The sequence below is a fragment of the Hylaeus anthracinus genome, unplaced genomic scaffold (assembly GCF_026225885.1).
Source record: "Hylaeus anthracinus isolate JK02 unplaced genomic scaffold, UHH_iyHylAnth1.0_haploid 11989, whole genome shotgun sequence".
Classification (NCBI taxonomy): Eukaryota; Metazoa; Arthropoda; class Insecta; order Hymenoptera; family Colletidae; genus Hylaeus; species Hylaeus anthracinus.
Window position 1 is genome coordinate 4,795,070 of NW_026534337.1, and position 21,567 is coordinate 4,816,636.

A 21,567-nucleotide genomic window follows, 5' to 3' on the forward strand; every position below is an offset into this window, starting at 1 on the left:
TTGTGTTTAAGGATTCAGAAGGTAGTGGAAATAAGGGGAAGGACCAATGAGAATCGTTGGATGTTAAGAAGTCGGGCGTATCATTCGGAGTTAGTGAGTGAGGGTACAACGGTCGGATGCGTAGTTGATGTATGGACGGCAGTGATGGGCAAAACCCTAGGCTTCGATAAATCTGAAGTGTGCCGATATGTTTGTCTCGTTTCCTCTTTTGAACATTTTCTAAAGAAGGAAACGAGACAAACACATCAGTAAACTTCAGATTTATTCGAAGCCTAGGATTTTGCCCATCTCTGATGGACGGATGACTAGATTTGAAACTTAAAAATATTTACTTATCCCATGAAGATAAAACTACTGACTAACCTAAAGTAATGAAGATTTCAGTACAGATGGTACAGTACAGAAGGTACAGATCAGCCTAAGCGATATCCAACAGAAGCATGCAGGAATGCGTTCCAGCAACAGGACCACGAAGAACCTCACAGCACTTACTCTGAAACCTCCAAATAGAGTATCTCCCATTAACCACTACAAACATTGACAAGGAAAGAACAGAGAGCCGTTTGAGCCAAATTTTTCGTGGGAAGCAGAGGCAGAAGAAAAGGGAGAGTGGCAAAAAAAGATATATGAACGTACGACGGGAAGCTGGCACGACGGGAAGCGACTGTTTCCGGTGTCCGAGACACGGCATCCTGATGCATCTATTTCTGGAGGAAATGGTGGAGGCGGCGGCCCCGTGGGTCCTTGGTGGGGAGCGCGAAGTTTTCGTGGATGGTCGTATGAATGAAAAGTCGAGGAGGAAGCCCGTTAGGCGGTGCACCGTCTGGCTTCGTTATGGCTGGCTGCGTTTTCTCAAAGGAGACGTGGGTGCTGCCCTTCCACTCTTTGTAATTTGATGCTGGTTAATCGTTAGCTCGCTCCGGTCACGGTGCCGTGTAACTGCGCCCCACGTTTTCACGGAATCGTGACGATAAAGCACGCTGCTTTATGGGATCTATCGCGTCGTTCGTTATGCGGGGCCCATATGATGCGTTGAATCCTTTACCGAGATTCTACTTCGCGGATAGGGCGGGAAGGAACCTGCTCAAAAGAGACGGAGAAGTGGAAGTGCTTTCGATTACGTCATTCGAGATTTTACGAAGGTATTTCTAATTTTTGTTTTAGTTTCACGCAGTCGTGGTGGCAGAAATAGTTTTTTTTTTTTAATAATAAGGTAGGATGATGCTTTGGAGATATTTTTAACGATCGATACTCTTGTGTATTTACATTTGTTATAAATGCATAAGTATCTGCAGTCTGTTTATCAATGGTCTAATTGCATTCGTTCAGAACGCTGTTATTATGTTCGTCTTAATTGTAAATAATAACTAAGTATAACGTTTGTAAAGAATTAGCGAAAAATTAATAATGTTTCTGATGTGCTGTAGAGTCTTTTGTAAGTAATTAATATTGGAGGGTGATAATACAAACATGGGACATTCTTTCAGATTCGATTCTTTATATAAAAAGAAATCGAGAAGTTATTTACTAAGAAAGTTTCTTAACCTAGTTACAAGTATTTGAAATTTGCTGATGTGCTGTTCAGCGTGCGCCATTTATATTACAGTCAGCTGACTACACACGTAAAAATTTTAATTACTCATGTTCCATTAACTGAGTCTCAGATTGCGAAATGGAAAAGAGCTTTTTGATTCATTTTGGCATTAGGAATTGGTCTTCGAAACGGTTAATTTTCGTAAAACCAAGTATATTTTCCACAAAATAATATTTTAGACAGGATAATAAATTAAAAAATTATGAATTCACTTAATTTTCATGACATATTTGCATTTCTGAATGAAACATTACCAGATTGGTCCTATCAAAAACTTTTCTTATGCTTCTTTCATTGCTCTACATTTCAGTCACCAATTTCTGTCATATTAACAGTTTCACTTTCACTGTTTCTAGATGCTTCAAGGATTTATTAACAATTATTAAATGTACAGTACAAATCAGATTCCTTCTTACAATTAAAAGTGAAGTATTCTTTTGATTCTGCATAACTAGACTGCGGATTTAAGTTGAATATATTTTACAATTAATATAATAAAATCGTTTATTTCGTTTTGAATGAGTGCACATAACTTTTAGTTATGTTTAGCATGTATTTATTATATTAGTTTATATCATAAATAGCTTTGAATATTTTACAGAAATTTCTAGACTTATCAAACTATCCTTATCATTGCAATGACAGGTTTAGCGCAGTCGCAATTTCCACATATATTTTTAATATCGCAAACCACTTTCTTCATATTCTAATGATTGATGCTATCGTCATAATTGAGCTCATGTGTAGGTAAGAAAAGTTACATGCTCGCAAAAAATGGTAATCATTTTACAGTCTATAACGTCGCTCGACTTAATTAAATGAAATCCAAGACTAGCGTAATGCAGGCAAGCGAAAGTGGAGAGGAATTTTATTAGTACTTGCCGATATTGACCATCGACCGATTAAAACGCACAAGAACCTGCTGCGAAAGCCTTTACTGATCTTCGTTTCTAAAAATATGGCATAGAAAGTTACAGAACATTCTAACGACATACACTATCGATCTCGTTAAATTAAAATGTCCACCGAGAGTGGCGATAGAAAAACGTTATCTCCATGTAATCACCGAGAAATTTGATCATAAGTTCAAGTATGTTTATACACTGAGAAGAAACGTAAAAAAAATGGAAAGAAGCGGTGAGTGCAGCGTGAAAGGACTGAGTTTTATTTTTATCGGGGACATTACGGTTTATGAAAGTGAAAAGTGAATTTGTATCTTCGATGCACTGTCTTTTTAATGTCCGTGGTGAATGCTAATGAACAGAAATCTTAACATGCTTACATAAATAAGTATATTTTAACGGTAGTCTTATTTAAAGATATACATATAAATGATATAAACTTTATTAAGCATGTATAGATAATATAGAATTTATTACAAATATTGAAATGCACAGCTAGAATATATAGGCAGATTGATAAATAATTAGATACATAAATAGATAAGTGAGTTGATTGTTTTATAGAAGGTACATGCATAAGTGATTAAATTCGAAGGTGGAATATAAAAATTATTATACATATCAATATTATATTCATTTCGTATTATATATAATAAATAAAATATAATATTATACGTGATGTAGTGATAGTTATTATGTCTAATTAATTAATTATACGTAATATTATTTATTATTATAGAAATGATGTAGAATTTATAAAATGTAGTTAGAAATACATATTTACAATAATTCTCAACACTTGAAGTTTTGATAAGTGACACCTCGATAGGTAGAACTTGCAAGAAACATAATCTCTGCTGTGCACTGCATGCAAATAAAATTAATAGTGTAAACCGCTCCATAAGCTAAAAAGCTTGGGACTCGATGCTCCAATTACTCTGATCAGCGTGTTTTCTTCATTGTTACGAAACACCTCGGAATCTGAACCCGTTACTCGGATTTCAACAACGTCTCGTTAAATTTCCGTAATTAGTAATGCCATTACCGCTTTCCAAAGCGCTCATTCGAGACCCAAACATCTTTTAGCGTGTTTCGATGTAACCTACGAAGTTCTCGATCCCTATTCGGCTATGATGGCGTTTCGCGAACAGAGCACACAGGGCGAGATTTTTCTAACTCTTTTTGGGCGATTTAACACGGCTCTGAAAAAGGGAGTTGTTGAACGATACGATTCGGATTTTGCTGAAGACGTAATAAACTTTCCGTCTCGGTTATTTTTTGAACGCTTGCTGAAAGAATGGATCTTTGCTGGACGATGACCATACGTAACGGCAGTCTTTTGTGTCGCTGTTATTTGTTTCACTTGATCTTTTCTTTTCAAATGCTCTCTTTACATTCACTTCGATCGTCTACGTTTAGTATAGTGTTGTGTATATCGTTCGCAAGTTAAGTCGATTAACTCTACTTTTTGGATTTTTTTTAAATTGTAGTATCAAAATACTTGATAAACTTGTAACTTTCTATTCTTAAAATGAATTTTCTTAATAATTACTATTTGCATTTTCTGTATTTGCATTACAGGCCCTAGGATAGTTTGTTGTTAAGATTTTGTAGTATGGTTGAATGAAGTATGGTAAATTAAGTATTATTACTATTAGGATTTGTGTGCAAGGCAGGAATGTGGAGGAATGTGTGAGAAAATGTGAAAATGGTTAGAAAATTTGTAACCAAGTCCACTTTTTGGCTGAAAGGTGAAATAAATATATACATATATCTATCTATCTATTTACTACTTTCATTTCCTACGTTTTTCTATTTATACACCTTCGTATACTTATTGAATACAGTATTTATCGAAGTTCACATCTGAATCTGAATTTATGTATATTTTAAACAAAATTTTCAGAGCAAATGTATTATACATATATCACTTTATCTCGTTTCTCCACCTTTGGTCTTGTAGAATTAATCGATTTTGTATAATCCTGAAGAGTATAAATATAATCTATATGTAATAATATAATATAATATAATAATATAAATATAAATACAGTATTTATCGAAGTTCTCTTCGTTTCCACATCTGAATCTGCATCTGAATTTATATTTTGAACAAAATATTCAAAGAAAATGATATATCACTTTATCTCTTTTCTCCACCTTTGGTCTTGTAGAATTAATCGATTTGGTATAATCCAGAAGAGTATAAATATAATCTATGGCTCGAATTTATGGGATGACCTAATAGTTTGCCTCTGAGGTACGGATACGTATATTTCTTCTTTTTTTAACCCTGTTCTCTGGAACGTGTTTACCATGTAAAAGGAGAACTAGGTGTATATACCTTTCCTCCACGTGAGAGGAGGAGCATGGCCGGGCCGTTTTCACGCGAGCTCCCGTGCACGCTTCGTCCCGGAAAAACGCACGGCATGTGGCGTATGTGATATGCACTTATACGGTTGGCTCGAGACACACGTGGGCACACTACAGACACTTTTTTCCCTGTCTCCACACCCTGTTCTCTCTTCTCTAGTCCCGGAACGTTTCTGCTGGTGCTGTCGATATAACGGGTGACTCTTGTTTAAACTATTTACCAAAAGAAATCGAGAGAAACCCTAAACCAGCGTTGTCCATACTTTGGAAAAGGCTCTTCCTAAGAGAAAAGAGAATTTCTGTATTGGAGAAGTGCATACAAAGCGTTTCTGTATTTGTTTTAGTTCATTCATTAAATTAACTCTTTGCAGTCGTATGTCTAGTCTCATTCACCACAGCAAAGAATCATACCAATCTTATATTTTATTCATCTATATATCATTTTATGCTTTTTCTATATTTTTATTATTTGAAGCTGAATTCGAGGCATTTTCAATGCCAAAAGTATTGTACTGATGATTAAAAATTTGAAGAATTTGTTATGAAATGTTAAGAAATGTTCTTACATAAACAATCAAAATTGCGCATTCTGCATAGTATTTTATTGAATACCTATAAAAGCATGTTGAAGTTTCCACAGCATTGAGTTTCTTACCAAGCGTTGAAATCACCAAAATACGCAACTCTCTAACTGGGGTTGATCTGTATACGCTTGAAAGTTTAAAGAAGTATTTTTCAAACCAAGGAACAGCTTAGAATCCATGGGGGGAAAGGGGAATAGAGTGTCTAACAGAGAAAAATGAAAAAGAAAGTACTACATTCTTTTCTATTAATGCTCTAATCAATGGAGTTTAATATATGTAGAAGTGTCTGTAACTTTTTTAAATAATTTCAAATGTACTACTTATCTCTTATGCAAAGTATCACTGGCCTAAATCAAAACTGGATGGAACTCTTATGCAGATAAAGATTCCAAACAACGAATTGAAGTTAAACAACATTGTACACATTTCTATTAATATAACGAATACAATTTTAATTCTATAGTGGAATATATTTCACAATAGATATTAGAAATTAAACCGTTCATTTAGTAAACATCGCGAATAAATTATGTGTTAGTTTGTTAGTTGATTCATCACTTATTATTCGAATAAAATTTTGTCGTTATTCTGGACACGAGCGCTTCGATCCTGAAAGTGGATGTACTGGTACTTTGAAGTTAGATACAGATGTGAAATGTTGCTCTAGTTTTTGAATGATTTAAGGCTAATACGTATAATAGTATACTTATGAAGCACCTAGTACTCATTGCCAGGTCACCTATTATCTGGAGCAACTAGAACTGAAAGTACCTACTGTTTGGAGAATTAATATTCAGGATACGCGGTATATAGAGCAGTTACGCTATACTTAGCGTAATTGTTATCTAGTACTGAATTAATGCAACATAGAAAGCTATTATTTATTTGAGTTACTTGAAATAATTATATTGAAAGGAGCCATTAATAGATTGGTACTTGTGGTTGGGAATAACTAAGATTAAGGAATTTTTAAATGGACGTTTCATAAAAACATAATATGCAAAAATAATAGACTATGAAATGACGATCTACTGCCACTTTTGTCAATATGTTTACGATATAGCTCAGGCCCCTAACCATGTCACTCATATACAAAGTGACACAATTTTATTTGAAACATAAAAGTTAAGAGAATCATAGAAGTAACGGATTTCTAAATTAAGTAACTGCACGTTTGATTATCATCTTAATTATAATCGAATTTAATTAAATAACCTTTAATTTTAATTAAATGAATTTATTATAAACATAAATCAAAACTGAATGAGACTATAATAACGCTACAATTTAATCAAACGAACTTATACAGAGGAGTGCTTATTAAATTTCTTTATGGTGATAACTAAAAAATCACGTTATTCGAGTTGTGTCACTTTTTAGGAACATACGTGCTATTAATATGAAGTAATATTCGTTTTTCAACGAGTATTTTATAATTACGCGAGTGATGTAAGAATTCCTCAGATTTGTGCGCGTAATTACCACCGATATCGGTATAGTGAATCTACCCATTATACATAATGGAATATATCTCGAAGAAAGTTGCACGATTCGCGCACATTTTTTAAATTCCGCGTGCGAGTTTGCAATAAAGAGCACTGGCCATTTTAACGGTCAATAAATTTGTGAATAATCTCGATGAAAGTAGAGATAAAATATCAATCTTTCTGCTGTTAGAGTACAATAACGTACGATGAACGCGAATGCACAGTTAACACCTCTGACGATGTCGTAAACGATTAGATGGTACACTTTGATCTTAATGTTGCCAATACAAAGTATCGTGATTAGTTGGTGTATTCATTCTCAGCAGCCGTGATTAATAAAACGCGATAACTGCATCGCAGTATCCCTCTCATAATGGCGCTCTTCGAATGTACTTAATAATGTCTTTAATATCCACTGCTGACCTTTCACTTTGGTTCATGGGTTAGCTCTTGATTAATCGCGAATAGTTCATTTCTGTTGATTGAGGATTATAATTTTTTTTTATTTTACACGAATGATTGACTGGTATCCGTTAAAAGTTGTGTTTTGTGTTAAAAACACATTATATTATGTAAAATTCAAAGGAATTCGAAAACTTCAAGTAACGTGTTTGTATGATTTTTTAAAAGTAACATTTACGAGTGTTTTGTACATAGCAAATACAAAATATGTAGATTATTGATAATTCAGTATTCAAAAGAATAATGCGCCATCAGATATATATAATTTCATTAATGGTATTTACTCACAGTAGTATGTTAGAGTTTCCACAGTATCGAGCACCTTTTTACCAAGCGTTGAAGTCTCCAGAGTAGGCGATACTTTAACTCTAACTGGGGTGAGCAGGTTACGTTCGAAAGCGTAAGAATATTTTCAAGCTAGTGTTTTATACAGGGTTTTAAAGTTATCATTATGTAAAAGCTTTTTAGTGTGGTATGAAACCATCTATTCTGTTACTTTTATATCAAGTTTATGTAATCTCTGTTCTATGATTTTAGATATATCTTTCGTTCTATTTTCATTTTCTGACACAGTCGAGTAACGATATAAGATTGTATTATCAAAGTTTGTTTATAGTTCATCGGTTATTTTTATAAGCTACATTTTCTCGCAACAATTTTATAGTATTTTATTAATTCTATACAAGTGATTATGCATCCTAAACTGATCCAAATAAAACGTTAAAAACGGCACGTTTTTTTGAAGTTTTTCATTTAAATAGTACGAAAAGGCAAAACAAAATGTGAAATTGTGAAATATAGTAAGGCATATACGAATAAATGTCAGTGTTAAATTGAAAGAGTGAAATATATGTATTTGCAGTGGTGCTAGAATTTAAAGGAAGCAATAAGATCATTTGTGTAAGACAGGTGTAGATGTATGAGCATACTTCGAATGAAATGGTGTAATTTGAGAAGATTACAAAGCAAATTTAAATCCTTACTCAGAAATAAATTAACTTTTATAACTTCTTGTAACAAATATGGCTACCAACGTCTAAAGATTCATATAAGACAAATATCATCAGAATAAATTGTATAGTTCCAAAGCTACACTATTTAAAATGGTTCAAGGGCAAAGGGTTTTAATAGTACTTGAAATACTTTCCTCCATTGTTATAGAGACTTTCTAACTGTGTATCATTTATAATAGTCCAAACTATGAGTCTATAAAGGAAAATTTCGATTTCTTTTCGTTGCAAAAATGGCGTAGCCCTTCAAGCTTTTATTATGCTACATTGGGACGTATTCTGATGACTCTGTAATCTATGAATTGGCGACTGTTTCCATGAATTCGAAAAATATAAATATAAAATTTTGATTTCTTGTCATGAGTATGTTTCGCAACATCTACTAGGACCTAGTAGCTAGGAGCTAGTAACTAGGTTGTTCCATAAGTTCCCGGACACTCGATGCTTGAATTTTTACATTGAAATTCTTTATGACAAATGATCCAAATTGGAATTGAACAATTGGCAGAAAGATGGATCAAAATTATCAGATAGCATTTATTTTGAAGAACAATTATTGTTTGATTATAATGTTATTTTAATACGATTTATTGGTATCAAGTGTCCGGGAATTTATGGGACAGCCTAGTAAAGATTCACATAAACCAAATATTAGAATAAATTAGATGGCTTCAAAGTTTCATTGTTTAATACGAAGCTAATCGTGTTTGCATATTTTCCAAGAAGATGGCTCTGAACGCAAAGAGTTAGATTTAGTCTTTGAAAGATATACACAGGAAGAGTGAAAGAAAACGAGGGGTCACGGTATGAAATTCCGAAGGACACCGTTACTAATCGCTGCCCGTAGGACACCAAGGAGGAAGTGGTGCATGAACGGTTGAAACAATCTTCGAGTCCCCGTGGGCATTGCGATCGATCTTTTTTCGAGATGTGTCGGATATAGGTGGATGTAACTCGAAACTGGGAACGGCACACGCATGATCACCGCAAAGGCGTAAGCGTGGTAGTGATAAGGTTGGCGTGAGTAGGAGAGGACTGCTGCCTCCTTGTTGCAGACAGCACGCAGGAAACGTTGCTAAACGTCCCTGGAATGCTGGGAAAGTGATCGTTCGATGATCCAGGCTTTTACTGACACTTCGTACCTCTCCTCGCGATGATTGGCCGTTCACGCCGTCCTTTTTGTGGTTTGCCTGCTTCGAGAGATTCCTCCTTTGGTGCTCGATTCCTTTCTACGCTTTTTTACCTCGCAGAGAAAGCGTTTAACGCTTCCTGTATTTATTCAAGAGATGATTGCTTACAGGATGTAGATCCAATTGAGAATCGCGGACGTTCAAAATTCGTTCTTAGATGAAGCTTCCGAACAATGACTAATTTCATGTAAAAGGCGAATAACAGTTTACTCGTTACTCGTTTAGAAGCAAAGGGTTGAAATCGAATGATGAAATTAAATATTTTACAGCGAGAGAATACAAATGTAACTGTTTAATTGAATAAACGTCACGAATATATTGTTATATGTTGTCTGTTATTCGAATACGATTTATTTATTATTGCTTAGAGTAATATTATAGTGTGGTACACGCATGTGTTTAATTACCTTTGTTGAAGGTTCTGGGATTTCGTGTTTGGCCACATTAAAATATTGGAATAAACGTAATTTATTAAATCGACAAATTTAAAAAAGTGAATAAAGTAAAATTGATAATAAATGTTGCTTTCATATAGAATAAAAATTAATGGTGAAACATATAATAAGAAATAATCATCATCCGAATGTTTTTTCATATGTTCAAATTTAACAAAACATATTATTTTATATCACGTTTCTATATTCTAAATCAAATTAATTGTATTTATTAATATATGAATTATATAATTACTTTTATTCATTATAATAAATATATTGAATAAACTCATTAAAACCAAAAAGGATATAAAAGTGTCACATAAAATAATATTTTGTATTAAATTTAAACATATTAAGAAAGTTTTATTGCAAACTTGAGATGTACTCAATAAGCTTCACCTTCTTTTGTTTAATCTTCTAGCTTCCAATTATTTCCCCAAAGCAATTCTTTATTTACATTTTCAAATACGAAAATATAATCTTTCATTAATTCTACAATATGACTGGTTCATTTTCTATAAAGTTCATCTTTTCTTGCCATTAGATAACAGTCCAATTTAATATGCAAATTTGTTTTGCTTCTATGTAGTATTTTATGGTAGCGCAAATCCCCTTCAGCAGGATATCAAATTAAATTGAACTTAATTTTTTTCAGGCATAAAATTATTCAGCATATTCTGCTGTAGATTACGTTGAAAGGGAGAATTGTCACATTCAACCAGTCCAGTCGCTTGACCGTTGGGTTATCATTTTTTTCCAGGCTATCGCGATGCGTCTGTTCAAACGTCAGGCCTCTGATACCAGTCCTCAGTTAGTTTCCGCCACGCCAATATCTCAGGATGGAAATGCTTCTCTGGCCGCCGTTGATGAAAATTCCGAACATATTAAAAAGAAGTTTTACAATGAGAACGATGGCGTGGGACAAGCGGCCGTCAAAGAAAATGCTGGTGACTCTCAGAAACCGCCATCTTCTCAGTCCTGCGTGACCAATCGTAAAGGTAACAACAATTATATTTTAAATAAATTACCCAATAAATACTTGAAACTGTTAAGTATTTCAAACACTTAATAATTAAAAAACGAACTACCATTAAAATTGAAAGTATTATATTAAATTTAGGTAATAGAAATTATTAGTAATTAACATTAGTCAGGGTTAATTCTGCGCTATTGCCTTCAATTTATATGGATTCATTTATTACAGGTTTGGAAGGAAATTATCGTGGAAATTAATTAATTTTGTGTTATGTAATTTCCAATGTTGTCTGTGAAGATAATGGCCATTATATTAACGATTAGTTGTCAAATAAATATAAATTACAATTAATTAAATGAAACTATAATTATGGTCACATAGATTAAATTTTAATTATATTAAATAAATTAAATTTAAGTAAATTATATTTGAATCGCAATAAAATAAATTGAATTTGAAATGTTGTAGTTCTTGTCAGCTACATATTATAAGTTTTCTCTTTTTTTTGGGATCAAAGTAGCCATTAAATTCACAGTTCTCGACTTTCTCAAGTCAACATTGCTACTTTATACTCTTTTTATATGTTCTCTAACATTAGTCGTTCCTTCGGTAGCCTTCATAGTTTTCATTCTCTCGTTGAAATCACAGAGCGTTACACATGCATTTAATGCGCACGTGATAGCTTGCACGCTAGTCTTGATTACGGCACTACATTTCACGTGAAATTGACAGTAATTAATGGGGTAGCGAGCAACTAACATTGGACAGTAATTATTAATAAAAATAAATCACATCCATTAATCCTAATTTAGACTAATTCAGAAATTACGCGATTAAGTCTTTTCTACTCTAAATAATCTACCCAAGTATTTACTATAGAAACTGATTAGAGGATGTAAACTTTTTATTTTCAAGAAATATGTCTGAACTGTTGAATAGAATAAACGTATGCTTTAATTTGGCTATGAGAAGGAATATTCTTATCGATCTGTATCTAGTGATGCTGAATATTACTAATTATACATGACGTAATCATTTCTCAATCTTATTACTTAAAATAGACGTGTTCTTCTTTTTACATTGGAAAGGATTAATGCTTTTATAACGTTCAGTACAGATCCCATTTCATATTACCATTTTTCGTTACCTATATATTTGTTAATTGATTTGAAAAATCATGAAACCGTTTATAGGTTAATTACACGGACATCTTGAATCTGATTATATAGAAAACGTTGCTTGTAAGTGTTTCATGGAATAATTAATCTCGGAAGTGACAAGCAATAATTACTTATTGAAATGTCAAGAACTTTTTTGCACAGTAAGATGTCACTGCAAAGAAAAAATTAAGACCTAAACGTGATTTGCATCGCAGGAATTTCGACATGGGGAAGGAAAGTAGGTCGAAGATGGGATCAGCTGAAGAGATCGGATAGTTCGGAGTTGCTTTCGGTTTCGGGCCGAAGAAGACGATGGAGTCCGAATCGGAAAAGTTGCGGCGACCCAACGGACGAGAACGAAAAGGTAAATATGCCATTTTCCATTCGCGTGCAATGCGGTCTTCTATACAATTGTCGTTTAACAAAATGATTAGGTCGATTTGTCTTCACGTATTCAGTAATTTACCAAGTCATGGTACATCTTCGATTACCTTAAATGTCAATTGGTATTTCAATTCTTTTTAATTGCAGGCAAAAATGTCAGAATAAATAAATTGATCTGGAAGATTGTGACTTGTGCACGTTAAATACTTCGTTTGTTTTTAATGGTAAACAAATTTTAGAGAAAATGAACTTGTTTGGAAGATTGTGATTTGTGCACGTTAAATACTTCGCTTGTTTTTAATGGTAGAAAAAGGTGCCTAAAAAAAGGAATTTATTTGAAAGGGACGTGTACTATGATAGACACAAAATGTTTCTTAAAGAAACTACTTTCTAGGGGATATTAAATCCATCGACAGTGTCTTTAATAAAATAAATATATCAATGATGAACATATTATATGAATCTAAATATGTTTCTGGTTCATATCGCTGCATCGATGAAGATATATCCCGTTAAAAAATACATTGACTTTGGAATGTCGTGAAACGTGACCTTGAGAAATCTCGTTTCCTTATTTTACTTTCCCTATCATCAAAAAATAAATGACCGAGACACTTTATAATACATTGTAGCCTATTCGTTTGCGTCAGATTAATCTTTCATGGTCAAGATGCATTGTAGAAGAATATCTGACATAGATTTAAACACAGATGAAATATATACTCGAAATCGAGCAAATAAGTAATACATGAACAATACAGAGAAATACTAAAAGTTACTACAGCGATCTAATCAGTATACAATAAACATTTGTAATGCGAACGTTTAACGTTAACCACGACACTTGGTTTTGTTCAGAGTGCCAGCGCATCGCCAGAGTTACCAAAGCCAAAGAGAATCTCCAGAGTCGAATCGTTGCGAAACTTGTTCAGAAGCGCTGAAAAGAACAACAACTTCCTAAGCGGCGACATATCCACGAGAAACGTAACGATCCAAGAGGAAGATGTCAGCATCAATCATTATACAATGGAGAAAACCCTGAGCGACGGCGCTATAAAAAATGTACCATTTCGGGTCACCGTCGACGATTGTCAACTAGGTCGCGGTTCTCTTCTGCACGAGAAGAAGAAACGGATCAGTCGCAGCATTCAGGACCTCCAGGAGCAACAACGCGTCCTTGATTACATTCTTAAGAACCAGGGTATGTTAAAGACGCAAGAGGGATCCGAATTTGCCAGGGAAACGTTGGACAACGTTAGAAGAAGCACGAGTCCAAAACAACGAGCCAATCGGTCCACAACCGACGGCACCAAAAACAGCGTGTCGACGCAGACGAAAGACTTTCTTAGCAGTCAGTTGAGTAATATTAAGAAGAACCTTTTCAGCACTCGTGCGAGTGCCAACGAATGTGATAGGTGAGGATTGCTTTTAAGTATGTTCATTCTTACGATAAGGCAATCGATGCATTATGAAAGAGAGTTACTATTAGGCGTAGAAATTAATTTTTGTCATTTTCGCATGAATTTAATATTTATTCATAAAAGAAAGACATTAAATTAATCTCCTCTACTTTTCACATACTTCTGCCATTTCTCAAGCAATTGTCGGATTCCAAATCGTAAAAATTAAGGTAGTTTTGAATCAATGAACTCATCGATGCTTTTTTCAATCGCTACGGTTGTTCTACATCGAGGATTTATAGGATAGTTTTGGAGAGATAGTATAATAACCAAAACTGGCGTTTAATATGTAGATGGCACTTAAAAAGAAAATTAAAATAATAGCGAAAACAATTCTAGTAGAGATTCTATGGTCGATAGAATTTAGGGTTCGAGAATTAATTTCTACATTCAACAATACTCCTTTTAAGAATTCTTATAAGAAAGATCCTTGAAGTGACATCCTATTGAACGAAACATTTTAGAATGAAGTTTCTCAAATAAATGTTTTGGGTGGGCCATAGTGTGCTGTACGAACGAGTACAATGAAATTATTAGGATTATCTATTTATTGATAAAGCAAGCGATGATTAACATCTTCTAGTTCCAAAGTCTCAAAGTCGTTTTTCTATCAAATCATGTAAACGGTTCAAATGGTGGCAATAACGTTCGGCGGTTACTGTTTCATGTGGTTTTAACAACTCATAATATACGACGGCTCTCACTGTCTACAGTATTTGCAGTAAAATCCACGTATACATAAACAGCTTTCAATGTAACCTCCTAATACACATCTCAGCCCTTGACGTCCTTAATTCTAAGTGACCTTCCAAATTCAAGTACTTAAGACCACATCTGCTCTCGTTTACAGAACCGATGCCCACAGATCTTGCCCAGCAACAGGTTTAGAAGACCTGATGAACGGCCTGCGATTAGGCTGCGACGAGAGTGGTTACGATTCCGATAGCACACGAGCTGGAGCCGACTCTCCAGACAGCGAGAACTCCGTGCCAGCGATGCTGAAACCTCGGAGTTTCTCCATAACGTCCGACGATTACCATGGAATCGATTTGTCGCTACCAGTGAGCCCCCCGAAGAAGTCGGACGCGACGACGGTAGCCGAGGAAACCGAGGTGCAACCTTCCTGCGTCGACGAGACCCTCGTTATGGAGAACAGCCTGTTAAACGAATCCGTGAGCACGGTCACGACTGTCCTAATATCCGATGGGGACGAGACCGACAGCTGCGACGAGGATACCTTCGCAGGGTTCCCAGAGTTCCATTGCGTCGCCGACTACGTGAAATCTGACTTGAACACCTTGCCAAAGTGCAATACAATTGCTTCGAAAGGATCCACGGTGGGACCTTCACCAAACTTAGGCGCGTCGAGGACATTCAGTAGTTCCACGAACAATATACTCTCTAGGATACCAGAGAAAAGGTCTATCCCCAAACCGGACAGAATAGTGCCGTTGTCGCAGGCGGTGAAGTTGCAGAATCTCCAGAAGGAGACCAGGTCTCACATACCGTTGAAATCTCGGAAACACACCAACATCTCCCCAAGCGGAGTGAATTTATTAGAGAATGCCTCATCCCCGTGCAAAGACAGTCCACCAGCGTTGAAGATCAACTCGACGATCACGAACATCCCGCTGCAATACTACAGTCCGAAGAGGTCGCGATCCAAGTTGGAGCCGGAGGGTCCTGACACCGTGAACCCTAAGACCAAGATCAAGAAATCCACGCAGACGACGAAGATAGGACATCTACCGCCTCCCCCGACGCCAGTTAAGAGCTTGATCCGCCGGGAGCTGAAGACGATGAAGTTGTTCGTGGAGAAACTCGGAAATCTCGGTATTTCCGTGGAGAGGCGAGAGGCTGCCAGGCCTTTCTACGTGATCTCAAAGATGGACGCGAACGGAGAAGCGTGCAGGTCTAAGCAATTTCGAATTGGCGATGAGATTGTTCGCGTTTGCGGGCGCAGGTTGCGCGGATTGTCGATCGTGGAGGCCAGGAACGCTCTGAAGAGCTGTTTCGGATCCGTCGAGTTGCAGATAGCTAGAGAGCCGACGTTCACCTTCGGTGAGGAGCTTGGCGACACTTGGAGCGACACGTGGGGAGACATATTGGTCCGTACTCGAAGCGACTCCGCGGTATGGACGTTGAAGGAGGAGAAGACGGATGTTCCAGCTTCCGTTGACGCTGTCGAGCGACTGGCGGACCCGTCCAAATGCGAAGTGGTCGGAGCGCTGACCAAGGACGGGAACTACGTGTCCGCTGAACGTATGGAGAACGACAGCGAGTCCAATACGAAAAAGGAGTCCGATCAGAAGATGACTGGCATGAGGAAATTCTACGTGGTGAGAAAACGCGACACGAATCCGGTCTCGAATCCACGAAGGGCGACTAGTCTCTCGATGGATCTGCTGACGATTACTCTGGAAAAGGGCGCCTCGAAAAAGTGGGGCTTCTCGATCGTTGGTGGATCGGACAGCAACAAAGGATCGATGGGTATCTTCGTGAAGGACATCATGGCTGGTGGTCAGGCAGCTGAGGATGGCACTTTGAAAGTGGGAGATGAAATTCTGGCGATCAATGGAGTGTCGATGAGCGGACTGACGCACGCCAAAGCTTTGCAGACGTTCAAGGCTGCCAAGGCTGGGAAAATGATCCTTCACGTGGGTCGGAGGGACCCGACGCATAAACGGTTGTGCCATAGGCGATAGAATTGTTGCTTGTAACTTTGGGTCAGTTCTGGTGCTTTTGCTGTATTAATAATATGTACTTCGGTATCGCTGCGTAACACTTTTAACAGATCTTTGCTTTGGGGATGTCGAGGTTTTTCGAGCTATCGGGCAAAGTGAGATATGTATGGTGTTTCTAAGTTGTTTGGCCACTACCTGCGTGGTTTAGTAATTCGTGATAGATTTAGCTGAAAAAATTATTGACCTGTTGGCGCACAATCATCTTTTAAGCAAATTTAAAAATGTCTTTTAACCGAAGTAGATTATATAATAGTGTGAAGTTCTTTTTACGAATTATTGCTTTTTAAAATTGCATGCTACAAGATTTATTTAAAGTTAGTTAATTTAGCAAAAAAAAAAAAACAAACTAAAACTTAGTTATTATTCCCATTGTCATCATTCGGTATCTAATTACGATTATAATTGCATTTTACTGTCGGATTTGATGCATGCCAAATAATATTTAATAATAATATACAGCTTTCAATGTTTGTAATTTGAAAATTAAGTACTCGCGAATCTATCTTTGTATAACACTTTTTAAAAACAATTTTATTAGTAGAATACGCTGGTAATGGCAAGCCGCTTTTGAAACTACCTGTTTGCTTGCACAAGTGACAGATTATTTCAATAGAGATACACATAAACGTTTTCAACGTCAGAGATATGCCACAAATTTTAATAAATTAAATATTAATATAATTGGAACCGAATGTAAGGGATGAAAATAGTATTCTTATAAAACAATTAGAGTTACCAAATCATGAAATAACTTACTGCTGGATAAAATCATTTCAATTAATAGTCATCTAACCATTTTCAACAGCGTATCATTATTTTAAATAGTATACTGATCAAATGATTCATTATAAATGAAATGACTTTTACAAATATTTTTGGAATATCTTATCACTAAATCGATATTATATTTAATTTTCAATAACATGTATCACAACATTCACCTTAGCGAAACATCGAATCTGATAATTACCAAATGACTAATCACAGTGTATAAAATAATCTGTCATACATAAGTTTGCACAAATATTAAACATTTCTGAATTCATGAATATGTTTAAATCTAGCATAATATATTTTTAATAATTGCGCTTCAGCTTCCGTTATTCTAACGAAGAAATGATTATGTTACAGATACATCGTTCAATCGAAGTCGTACGATTGCTTGGACAAGTTAACAGAAATCGGAGTCGAATGAAAAGCAAGAAAAACCGGATAATCAAATTTTCCAGTCAATATAAAGTTGCACTGCCTTCGTTCCGTTATAACGCGCGAATCGAATGTTTATTAGTCGCAGAGATTATTTTCTCATAACCACGAGGAAGGGGATGATCTATATGTATATATTTTCGTATATAAATTTAAGTACGTTGTTTACGATTCACGATCGCTACTATAAACTTTACATAATTAATCATCAGCAATTGCAATACCAGAAGGACTTATTCTTTTTTCCATCGTGAACTCGTTTTCTTCGCTAGGATCAATGAAACGTTCATAGAATTTTACTAGCAGTGTTTCGTAATCAACATGCACGTTACTTTCTGTATAATGATGTCGTTCGAATTGACATACTTATTTGTAATAACTATTTTCCTTAAGGCAGTAATTGTGATATCGGTTGACTATTTTTATTAAAGAGCGATCTACGATGTAAGTATTTCTTCAATTATTGCTTCAAACTAATGAGATTAATTATTTCGCGAGCAACGGCTAAAAGTTCCATTTAAAAACTGAGATTCTCGATGATTGATTAGTTGGTGTAGTTAATTTGCTTAAAAAACTATAGCTAAATTAAATTAATATCAAATTAATGGGTTTAATTGATTGCAATATATGTATAATTAGACATTTAAAAATATATGTGTTTCGATGGTTGTTGTATTTGGCGTAAATAGCGTAAATATAATTGAATGTTTTCAGTTTTTATGTGGAAAGAATCGTTAACTTCGATGTATCGTGTTCTTTCGTAAGGAAATCGTAATTGTAACAAATATAACGAAATTGTATATAGTCATATCCCGTTAGATGTAGAATGCTAACACGTTGGATGATGGCTGCTTAATTCTCATCATTAGTGTAGCCCAGATTTAACATATGTTTCGCGTCGAAACATATTTCTGTTTAATATGAGCTACACGTCGACTCGGAATGATGACGATTAACTGGGATGAGTACTCACAATTTACTCACTACTCAATTAGACGTAAGCGTAACGATTAGCCGATTAATATGTTTAAGCTACTGAGACTGACATTCAGAATGTCTACCTGAGAAAAGCTGTGATATTCATTGTAGTCGCATTAGCTGGTATCGTACAAACTGTATTTAAAATAAACCTGGTTTTGTTAATAAATCTATGTACATGGTTAATTCGCTTAACAACGCGAAATTTTCCTATTAACATTAACGTTTAAGCGCTGTTCTTTTTGGAAACGTTGGCAATATACAAACATTTAAACTACGATGACGGGAAACGTTTAGTGTTTCAAATGAGAAGGTTAAAGTGAAAATGTAAAAATTGTGCTATCATTTTAGAATGTATATTCGGGAAACGAATATGATATTAAATTGATTTCGTGTCAACGTTAAAATATTTTCAGATTTTAAACATTCAATAGCATTCTACTATGTTTATTAATGTCCTCGAGATTAGATTTTATAAGCTTGTCATTTTATTTAATACATTTCATACGGTATATGATACTTCAATTTTGTATTTTTATATAATAATTTTAAACTTTTGTTTCTTAAATATGGAAAACATACATTGGAAGAGACTCAAATTATTATACATTTACAGGCAAATGATTTACATTCGTACATTTTATTAAATTCTAAAGTTCGCCGATGAATGTGCTTCGTGTATAAGTTTATTTTTCACGACAAATTTATAGATGTGATTAAGCATAAGATCAACAATTCGTTCGATAAATATATACTCATACAAAAATTAACTCAATTATTGTAACTTCAATTAAAAAAATTGCAATTGACACGAAAGAATCGATAATAATTAAACTGTGGATGTTCATGCAAATTCATAGTTTCACAGATACATGTAATCTAATAAAAAAATTTATGTTTAAATGGAAGTACGTCTTGTCTTCTAAACGATGCAACATGTATATTATTGTTGATATTTTATATATTTTTGCATTTACAAACATTCGCATATGTATTCTTATATTTCGACTTGCCATTAATCCATAAACATCCACAGTCTAATAAAAATTGATAAACGCGAATGGTTCGATGTGTCTGATCTCACATTTTAAGCATTTAAATATTCATCACATTACAAAATACATATTTACATTGTAAGGTATTACGCTATATAATTACAAAATCTTTTGCATTACGATTACAAAAATGATTATCTTCGCTTGTCATTGGCAAGGCGTTAATTTTTGCTGAAGATTTCAGGATACATATACTGGAGAGCAGTAGAGATTGTCCTTGGATGGAATTCAGATTTTTTAAACAGAATATCTAAAACCAGTTATGGACATCACTCAAGGATATATAATATAAGTAGTAGGTGTATTGTTTCTTTTGTTTGCAAGAAGAATGTTATTTGATTACGACGTTATAACAAGAATATGCTTTCCGACATAGTATTACAAACAATATAAATACAAAATTCAAAATGAATAATAAATTAACCTTAGAAATTTGTTTCAAACGAATAAAGCAAATAAAATTGTCAGCCATTGTTGCAAAATGAAGTAACTAGTGGCGTAACACTTACAATTTTCCTGTATAACAATTAATCGTCATTATCGTAACAGTCTTCAAAAATAATTGTTTCTTATAAACAAAAGAAATATATTTAAAATTTGTACATATATTACTTATCGATACTTTTAAGAATACACGACCTTATCAGCCTTATAAAGTATGTACGTAAGTCAAACACGGAAATTCTTTATAGATCGTAGACGTATGTACTTGCCTCAGCCATATTGCGATTGCGATTGAGGTGGTAAGTATATCATTTTTTGTTGTCCCCCTGTAGGAGGATAACCTGGTTGGGACGGAGGATAATTAGGTTGAGACGGTGGATAACTTGGTTGAGAGGGAGGATAACTTGGTTGAGATGGGGGATAATTGGGTTGAGAAGGAGGATAATTTGGTTGAGGCGGAGGATAATTTGGTTTAGGAGCTGGGGGATAATTTGGTTGTGGAGGAGGGTAATTTGGTTGTGGAGGAGGGTAATTTGGTTGAGGCGCAGGATAATTAGGTTGAGGAGGAGGATAATTTGGTTTAGGAGCTGGGGGATAACTTGGTTGTGGAGGAGGATAATTAGGTTGAGGAGGAGGATAATTTGGTTTAGGAGCTGGAGGATAACTTGGTTGAGATGGAGGATAATTTGGTTTAGGAGCAGGAGGGTAACTTGGTTGTAATGGTGGATAACTTGGCTGAGCAGGCGGATAATTAGGTTGAGGAGGAGGATATGTAGGCTGAGGAGGTGGAGAAGGATAACTCGGTTGAGGAGGTGGGTAATTAGGTTTTGGTGCTGGTGGGTAAGTGGGCTGGGGAGGAGGATAACTCGGCTGTGGCGAAATATAAGTTGGTTTAGGAGATGGATAACTCGATTTAGGAGCTGGAGAAGGATAACTAGGCTCAGAAGGTAGAGAAGGAAAACTCGGTTGAGGAGGTGGGTAATTAGGTTTTGGTGCTGGAGGATAATTTGGCTGGGGAGCAGGATAACTCGGTTGTGGCGGAGGATAACTCGGCTGAGGAGGTGGAGCAGGATAATTTGGTTGAGGAGCAGGATAACTCGGCTGCGGCTGAGGATAATTAG

At 35.3% G+C, this 21,567-nt stretch overlaps 2 protein-coding genes across 3 annotated transcripts in view; one reads left to right on the forward strand and one right to left on the reverse strand.

The window, feature by feature from the left end:
• The window catches only part of LOC128888003 (uncharacterized), a 46,532-nt gene extending 28,201 nt beyond the window's left edge, over positions 1 to 18,331 (forward strand). The window contains exons 2-6 of one of the 2 annotated variants that reach the window (XM_054144570.1): positions 10,800 to 11,037; positions 12,391 to 12,539; positions 13,418 to 13,974; positions 14,870 to 16,705; positions 17,895 to 18,331. In XM_054144570.1, the coding sequence (XP_054000545.1) occupies positions 10,809 to 11,037; positions 12,391 to 12,539; positions 13,418 to 13,974; positions 14,870 to 16,705; positions 17,895 to 17,958 (2,835 nt within the window). In that variant the 5' untranslated portion in view covers positions 10,800 to 10,808 and the 3' untranslated portion in view covers positions 17,959 to 18,331. Of the gene's footprint in view, positions 1 to 10,799; positions 11,038 to 12,390; positions 12,540 to 13,417; positions 13,975 to 14,869; positions 16,746 to 17,894 lie in introns of both variants that reach the window. The other variant, XM_054144571.1, reaches the window with a different exon arrangement.
• A 2,385-nt stretch (positions 18,332 to 20,716) lies between these two features.
• LOC128887710 (uncharacterized) overlaps positions 20,717 to 21,567 on the reverse strand; it is a 2,084-nt gene continuing 1,233 nt past the window's right edge. The window contains exon 4 of the mRNA XM_054143910.1: positions 20,717 to 21,547. Coding sequence (XP_053999885.1) covers positions 20,717 to 21,547 — 831 coding nt within the window. The remainder of the gene's footprint in view (positions 21,548 to 21,567) is intronic.